This window comes from Pavona decussata, unplaced genomic scaffold (assembly GCF_977016875.1).
Source record: "Pavona decussata unplaced genomic scaffold, jaPavDecu1.1 SCAFFOLD_92, whole genome shotgun sequence".
NCBI classification, from domain to species: Eukaryota; Metazoa; Cnidaria; class Anthozoa; order Scleractinia; family Agariciidae; genus Pavona; species Pavona decussata.
The window spans coordinates 1240205-1249349 of record NW_028145509.1 but is presented as its reverse complement, the minus strand read 5'-3'; the positions used below and the strand labels follow the sequence as shown (position 1 = coordinate 1249349).

General features: G+C 39.0%; 1 protein-coding gene and 1 pseudogene across 1 annotated transcript; one reads left to right on the top strand and one right to left on the bottom strand.

The window, feature by feature from the left end:
• Positions 1-707: 707 nt before the first annotated feature.
• On the bottom strand, positions 708-2055 carry LOC146473766 (uncharacterized; annotated as a pseudogene).
• Positions 2056-6474: 4419 nt separating this feature from the next.
• Positions 6475-8700, top strand: LOC146473765 (neuropeptide FF receptor 2-like). The gene has a single exon (XM_085117602.1). The coding sequence runs from the start codon at positions 6498-6500 to the stop codon at positions 7509-7511; it is 1014 nt and encodes a 337-aa protein (XP_084973728.1). The 5' UTR covers positions 6475-6497; the 3' UTR covers positions 7512-8700.
• The last annotated feature ends 445 nt before the right edge of the window (positions 8701-9145 follow it).

The window sequence follows — 9145 nt, the reverse complement described above, 5'->3', positions numbered from 1 at the left end:
TATAACACCATCATCCCCGTTGCCGATTTTTAGGACGGTGCCTTCTAATACCGAAGTAGTTTTGTGCGGCTTATGACTATGCGGGAAAAGAAGATCCGTAGCAAGGCCTATTGAAATCCAAAAAGAAAATTGGGGGTAACCACGCATTTTTCATAGATAATTAAGCAACATTATCTCTAAAAAGCGCCAAAATAGCAATGTATGGGATTTTTTCCTAAATTGAAGCTTAATTTTCTCTGAAAAATGCATGGTTACCCCCAGTTTTCTTTTGAGATACCAAAGGCATTTGATAAGTTCTGCTTTCTCCGTGTAGTTTTAAATCGCGCAAAAATATTCCTGTATTTAGTAAGTACCAACCATAGGAAACTCGAGTATCTCGCGATGTGCAGAACGTATTCGCCGTAAGAATAGTAGGCAACGTCCTTAAAAGGAAAAATCTTTGGACGTAATATTTATCCTCCAAATACCCATGTCATAGCTATTATACTTGCGAAGTTATGGAGGGGAGGGGGGACAAGATCCGTCTCCCAGCCGGTCCCGGAATTAAGACAACAAAAAGACCACCCTAGACAGGATTAAGCTGTTGATATACAACGCAATTTTAACAAAAGTGGACGAAAAGGAACAGGGGGGTGAAACGAAGGTAATCTTCGTTCTTGCAGCTGGATTCATTTCATTTTAGTTTTAAAGAAATGCTAAAAACGACGTAACCCCTTGAAATTTTGTTTAATTACATTTTGCTGGCTATTATTTCAAAGACATAAACAAATAAGAAATGAAATTACAGCAATAATGATGATCACCTTCAAACATTATTTTAAGATCATATTATGACTAATCCCGAACGACGAAAAATAAAATACAAACTGCCACAATAAGGAATCAAAAGGATCAGACTTGTTATGCAAATCTACATCTCGTCCAAAATATTGTCCAGTACTTTGGACATATCCAACATTCTTCCTGCTATATCTTGTTTCTTCTGTATCCACTGTTCGGTGCTAGTGTTGTAATATCGATCCAGCACATTCAGAGACCACGGAATCTGATTCTCTCTCAGCTTGCGCACAAAGAAGCGGGCAAAGTTAATCACCTCATGTTGCTTCAAACTACCAGCCTTGTTGTCAGCCGGCATCCACGCTCCAAGGTAGGTCAGGAGACCATGGCTTTCAGAAAAGTCGGTTGCTTTCTTGATGGCTTTCTTGACATTGGCGCGGCCTTTTTGCTTACCGTCTCCACTCTAGTACTTCTGTCCTCCATCCTTCTTGTTGGGTCCAGATGCGTACATATGCCACTCAGCCAACATATAACCGTCGTCTTTATAAATATTTTTATCAATCTTGTGAAGGTCTTTTCCGGTTTTGCCTGGTGATCCGAGAATGAGAATACGCCGTGCGTTTTTGCCATCAGTTCCACGAATCGCTGCAACCACTTCGGATGTCCAAAGGTTGTATTTGTCGGTTCCCAAGCGTAGACTTTCGCTGCAAGAGGATTTTGTTCCTTCACACCCCAGCTCTGTAAACAAATTGAAGCTGAGATTGTAGTGCCTGTGTCTCAGATGACGGGCTACTGCTCTCCACCAAGCCACGTAGTTCTTGCGATCTTCCTCGCTTGCATTTGCCTCAGCATCATGGTGGATCCACGATATGATCGGTGCGACTCCAATCTCAAGACACTTGTCAACCACGACCGTCAAATTCCCGAGAAACCAGGCGAAATCGATGGAGTCGTACGGAGGAGAATACAAGTCGGCCCTTGAGCGAAGCCTTACGTTCCTGAATCCCTTCTGGTAGATGTCTTCGATATTTTTGGCGTGGTACTTCGACAACGGTTCTGCTGTTTTGAACCAGTTTGTTGCAAACCCTTGTTTAATGACTTGCCTGTAAGCTGCTGGGCTAATTGGAGGCGTCGCATCTGCACCAAGCACGGTTGATATGAGGCCAAGAGCTGCGAGAAATGAGAGAAACATGTCTGTGCGGTGAATACGATCGTGCGTTCTTGCGTGAGACGAGACTGAAATGTAAAGACAAATGTTGTTAGGTATAAGATAACCTAAAAGTTTTGATTAGCATAACAATCATTTGATCTTGGGCTCCTGGTAGGATGTACTTAACAACCCTCACCGGTTGCTTTCGGTTTTGCAAAAACGTAATACATACTTTAAAAGAACGTGCTTTTTGCCACCAGTTCCACGAATCGCTACAACCACGTAATTCTGAGGCACCAAATGTTGTTAGGGGTAAAGATAACCTGAAAATTTTAATTAGCATAACAATTATTTGATCATGGGCTCCTGGTAGAATTGTGACAGGAGGCTTTTCCACACTAAGCGAACGGGAACGTTTCGGCTATTCTGAACTTCAACGGGAGAACTTCTGTGACAATTCTTGGGGGGAAGATTAATCAAGGAGAGATCGCTTGCGAGAAAGGGCCGTCACTCCCTTGAGGTACCAAGATCTAGCCGCAACTGGGTGTAGAATTAACAGCGACAACTTCACTTTTGGTTCCAACAGCAGTTTATTCTCGAAGGACGAACTGACATAAGTTCGTCCAACAACAAGGTTGTAAACATGTAATCAGTTAGCACTACATACAGAGTTGTATATATATGATTGTACAAGTATCCATTGTTAACAGAATACAATGCGTGTGAATGTGAAAGGTAATTACAGAAGACGCGGCAGTACTTTGAATAACGCGTAGAAGATTAAAAAGCCAAGTTTTAGCACCCAAAACCTCACCATTAACTACACTTGTTAATCAAGGAGAACTTGCACTATTCAACTGTCCTAGATTAACAGTTCTTAAGGCGTGCAACGTAGCAAATGAGTTTTCCGAAGTGTCAGTGAACGGCTCGTGCCGAGTAATTACCGTTATCACAGTTCACAAAGAAACCCACTTAGTATTCATAAATAAACGGTTAAGCTATTCATACAGAGAGCGGAGTGGGATCCGTGAAGGCTTAAGATAACGGCAAACTAACAAGTTGTTGATTGATTCTCATTGAATACTCTAGAAAATGGAATTACAGAACGGAGCTCATTTCAATAGTATTCCTTTCAAACGAAACCAATTTACTTCAAGTAACACTTGTAGAACCTCTAAGTTGATTAACCTTATTCAGGTCAACGAAGGTAAATTGAAAAATACTTCCTAGCATAGCTACTGTTGGTTTTCTAATTATTTCCCTTTAGTAACAAGCATTATAGGGTTTCCATTGCCCTTTACAAATTGAATGATATACGATATAGAACCAATAATAACAAAACTTAAAACCCCAAAATATACTTGGATAAATATGAAATATTTCCTATAATTTCGAATATGAGTACACTAAATATCAACCAAAGATTCCCTAACATACGCCTTCCCTTAAAACTCGACGTCCACGTTGAGCAAAATAAGTAACACTCACTAACGTGTTGTCAAACGGCTAACGAAGTGATGAGAACTGCCCGGTGGCGACATGCTAATTACAGTTTATTTTCAACGTATATAACGATCCCGAAACACATTTGTAAATTTAACTCGAAAGGCCAAAAGTAGACAAATCGACCATTATTTGGGTTTTCCTTTCTAACAGAATGTATTTAACAATCCTTACAAGCACCAGTTACTTTTGGTTTTGCAAAGACGTAATACATACTTTAAAAGAACGCGCGTTTTTGCCACCAGTTCCACAAAACACTGCAACCACGTAATTCTGAGGTACCAAATGTTGTTAGGGTTAGAGATAACCTAAAAATTTTAACTAGCATAACAATCATTTGATCATGGCCCAGCAAGTGACACCCGAGATCTAAATTATATTAATTGTATATATTTTTTTGACTTTTTGACGCTTGAGTTTCATGTTTGAATAAAAAGTCTTTGTTACCAAAATATTAATAAAAGTGCGAGCCCCGGAGCTGTTACGCGATTAACAAGCAAATGTTGACATGAGAGGGATCTAGAAATCAGATTGTTGTATTCTATAACAAACTCACAGCAGAAACAGAGGAATACCTTCTTCTAATGCTTTAAACTGACTACTTTTTGTAGTATGTATTCTGAGATATGAAACAAACCCGTAAACCAAATAACCACTAACTTCCAATTGCCAGCTTTATTGAATGGTAAGAGAGGATGATGGCAGCGTTTTAATTTTATCGTTTTAATCGTTAATACTTGCAGCAGCTCGAAAGCAATCAAAAGTCCCATTTTATTTTATTTAGCTTGGTCATCTAAATAAACTAAAGAAGATCCAATTCTCAGTAAACGAACAGCAGTGTTTTCTCAGGTTTAATAAAGGTCTACGAGTATAGTAGTCTTTCCCTTTATTAACACATAATACATGTTGTGTAACATATTATAAGCATGTGGGACCCGAATTGGCACTCGTCTTGTTCGAAGTTCGAAGTTTGAATCAATTAGGTTCGACAGATTTGTATTTGGGTTGACCTGCCGTTCCATTCGACCTGGCTTGTCGAATAGAACGGCAAAAGATCGACTTCGTTTCAAACGTCGAACTTTTTCATGTGCCGAATCTAATGCATACATTACCAACGCATCAAATAAATTAATTTTTACCAAGAGTTCTGCACGTTTCTATTTGTCATGCACTCACGACATGTTTTGATCATTCCGAACAAAATGGCGGGAGCGCGGAAGAAATGTGTGTTCTTCTTGCTTCGAGAGTACTAAATATACTTGCCTGAATCACTTCTGTATGCGGTGTTCTGTATTTGAAATAGAAATAGTAATAGAAATCAAGCCAAATTCAAAAATCGCTTTCTCCTGGCAGTGAGGTTGTTTAACGCTAACTGCATCTGTAGTCGCCTTCTTCTACCCTCCTTGATTGCACTTGCAAGAAATAAAACAAGCTCTTCATTTCCGCAATTTGTCTTTCCAGCATTTTCCCGCCATTTTCCCGCCATTTTGCAATTAAGATCGACCCAATTAGCTTCGACGTTTGATCAACTGCCGAACTTAATTATTTGGGTCGACCCAAATTGGTATTAGGTTCTGTACATGTAGAGTTCGACGTTTGAACCGGGCTAGTGTCCTTAATAGCGAGAGTCCGTAATAGCGGGAATTTATTTCAGTCAAACGTCTGTAATTTATTTTCGCCGGGGATTTAGCTGCTGTCCGTATTATCGGGGTGTTCGTAATAGCGAGGTGTCTGCAAGGTGAGAGTTGACTGTATATAGAACGTGAATGGATTTATCTTTTTTGTATACTTTTTGACGTTGTCTTGACATTACTTCTTTAAGTTCCTTCAAATGTGAACCTAGAATAAATACCTAACTTGCGAAACCAATAGCTATCGGCCAGATGTAATGGCTTGGATATGTCTTTAAAAGTGACATGTTGACAGGATTTATTTGTTTGTTTTGGAATAGCAGCTGCCATCTTTCCCAGCGCTAATTATTTTTTATCCTGACCCTCTGCAAGTTTGATACCACGACAACGAACACTATTGTCTGGGCTCAAAGGTTCTGTTTGCTGACCGAGGGGCTCACTGGATACTGAAACAAGCTTTCTTTTGGATAAACTTTTGCACATATTATTACAACAAGAATAAAAATATCAAAAAAATATCAAATAAAAATATTTTCAATTTTAACACGAAGGGATGAATAAAGACTCCAGCCAGCATAGATAAGGGCTCCCAATGTGTGGCTTCATAGCTCAGTTGGTAGAGCATCGCACCGGTAACGCGGAGGTCACGGGTTCGAATCCCGTTGAAGCCTGAAATTTTTTCAAGTTTTTAATTTCCAATTGCATAAATTGGAAAATTCACTGTGATTATTACCTCTCACTTTCATCTACATCCGCAGTTCATATATGAATCATTTCATATACTTTACATCATTCAAAAATAATACGTAGCAAAGAATATGTTTGGAGTTGAGAGAGCCGAACACTTGAACATAAAAAGACACTTATTCTTTTATGAAGCCGATGATTATTCGATCAAAATTTTATCAGTGAGCACAAAAAAAATTAAAAGTTTAAACAAATAAAAATGGCTGCACACACAAAAGAAAAGAGGCAAAGACCTTAGTTCAAGGTTGCCAGGGAAACACCAAGTTACTGAAACAATAGCTAGTCCTAGTTTGAAGAGCCTTAGAAAATTATCAGCTCAAACCCGTGCAAACGAGAATTAAACAATGGCTCCTAAATTATTGGATAGCGTCATCGTTTGTTCTTTTATTTCATTTTGTCTCGTTTCTAAGCAACACCGAGAGGACCGTTTGCCCTTGTCGTTATTTCATGTAGTCAGTTGTGATTTTCTTATGTAAATTCTGTATTTTCACATTAAGGAGAACACAGACGTTATTAATAGATACTTTTTTAAAGTAAACGTTCATCTGGACATGTTTAACATGAAAAAGGATCTAAGCCAGGTGAAAAAATATTTATCATTTTGCCCTTTCTCGCTTTTTTCTCTTTTATGCAACAGTTTAGCGTATTAAGTGTTCATAAATTTTTTCAAAACCTTTAGGGCGATAAATATGGAGAGTCCACTGCACAGATTCTCACAAGAAGTTGAGACATATTATAGAGTTGTAAACTGGTTACGCTACATTTTCTTAATCACTGCAATGGCATCCAATTTACTCGTATGCTTTGTCATGATGAAGACAAAAGGTCATCGGAAAACACTCTCCAAGTTTTTCATTTTTAACCTGGCCATAACAGACATTTTATTCAAAATCCTTGAAATATACGAACTGATTACCGAAAGAGTTACCGATGGGCTACCTTTCTTTCATTGCAAGATTACCGTGTTCTGTCAGTACATTTGTGCTGCCGTTCTCTTTAACCTGTTGGCAGGGATTGCGGTGGATCGCAGTAAGCACATCATCTACCCACTACAGAGCTTCAAACACAGGAGAAACTATCATGGAAAGCGGATTGTCGCTTTGATTTGGCTATACGCTCTTATTATCTCAGCAGCGTTTCTTTATAGTGCCACAAGCATTAAACTCACACGACATTTCCACGCCACTGGGGAGGATATATCTCAAGGTTCCGCAAATAACACGAATGTATCAACGGAGGCCCTTACCTTCACATCGCCAAAAACACACTGTGTTGCGGGACCACGTGTTTCAGATGGAAGCCAGATTGCTTTCACAATTTACTTTGTATTAGGATTTCTCGTCCCTCTCTGCACCATGGCAATTTGCTACACTAGGGTGTTTTACTTCTTGTCAAACAGAGCCAAGAATACAATGCTAAACAAATCCGTGGTGAAATCGAAACTGAAAACCGTGTTTACTTTACTCTTGTTAGTGCTTAGTTTTTTGGTTAGTTGGGGGCCTATACTGATGCTAGATTTACTAGAGTCATTTGTCGTTCTTGACAGGGATGCTGAATTGTGGCTGAGGCCTTTGGTAGAAGTTCTCTGTCTCTCAAATTCTGTACTTAATCCTTTCATTTATGCGTTTGGAAATGCTTCGTTTAGAACGCAAGTCATAGCACTTTTAACTTGTGATCGAAAGTTCACTTGCTTCTCTCAGTGATTTTATTGTCGCGACTATTAAAAATATTAAGATGGATTTAATAACGTATAGACTCAAGAAGCTGGGTCATTTTTAATATTTTGTCAATATTAACAAGCTTGTGGAGTAGACATTAATTTATGAATATGACGCAAAGAGGTGGGGAGTAGGGAAGGCGCAGTGGTGAGACTTGCCTCCCACCAATGTGGCCCGGTTTCGATTCCCGGACTCCGCGTCACATGTGGGTTGAGTTAGTTGTTGGTTCTCGTCCTTGCTACGTGAAGTTTTTGTCCGGGTACACCGGTTTTCCCCTCTCCTTAAAAACCAACACTTCCAAATCAGAATTCGATCTGGAGAGTGTCCCAAATTAGTTCTCTGCGTTAAATACATCGACACTAAATAAAGTGGTTTATTTATTTATTTACTTTTAATTAACGATAAACGATCGGCAAAGGATAGCAATATAATTTTCGACTAATTATAAAGCACATATAAACAGTTTGAACAGGCCACTTGGAAAGGTAGTCTGAACAAGATCAATCCCTTTTAAGAATCGCCCTGCAATAGTAAGAGTAATATGCATCACCGAGAAATGTTGTGCTTGGAACGAGCACAACTCTGGTCGATTGAGATTTAAAAATAAGATTTTTGTTTACCGCTCGCCAAGTGATCATGTAAGTTCAAAAGCGTGGTTAACAAGAGTTCTTTAATGAGAAATGTTACGGTGTCTTCCACTGTCTTCACCCTGATCTTTCATTCACTCCACAGTAGTATAGAGACTTCAAAGGGAAACGTCTAGGTTTTATAGCAGTGAGTTTACAGTAATGTGACCTGGCATAAAGGGACGTAACCTTTACTTAGGAACAGCAGAATTGGTGCAAATTTTAAGGTAACGATTTGCAAAATATGGAAACCGTTGGTGTACGGTGACATTACCCAATTCATTTTAGTTCAAGAATACAGCAAGGAAATACGCAGCACAGTGTATCCACAAGTTCAGAGAACTCTAATTCAGATTTCGTTTAAACAGTACTGACAAATAAATTTGTAAACAAGTTTGGATGGGCTGGTACGAAACAGCGACGCTAGGTTACACTTACAAAGAGAACATGTAAAGTTAGAATGCCTTTAATGCTAAAATCCAAGATGGCGGCTTCTTGAGGGCTGGCCACCATCTTGGATTTCAACATTCCAAGGAATCTGAACTCTCCGTTTGAATAAATTATCCTTTGCTTTAAAACATAAAGTTCGTTTTTGCCCTTGGGGTGCTTAAGAATTTCCCAATTTACTTTTTGTTGTCTGGAATCTCCTTTACCGAATAATTTTGTTAAAAACACTGAATTGTTACTTATATGCATGCGAACTTGTTTTAGACATGTATGCAATGGCCGTCTTTTTTCCTTCTTTATTCTTTCTCCCGCTTTGGGATTCATTTGTTAAAAATGCGTGAAAACAGTGTTCATGCATATATGCCAAACTATTGACGTAGTAGCTCCGGCGATTGGTTTGATTTTCTAACATCCATATTCATGACATACAAAAGAATTTGTCACAAATCACACAGGCTGTAACTGTGTGAAGATGTCTTGTGCTTCTGAGGGAGCTCTGAGAGAATTGCGAAGACGCTCGAAAGGCTAACAACAGGGAAAAGAGTC

Excerpts from the sequence above, each read along its gene's own strand:
- LOC146473765 (XM_085117602.1), top strand. The coding sequence starts at position 6,498 with ATGGAGAGTCCACTGCACAGATTCTCACAAGAAGTTGAGACATATTAT.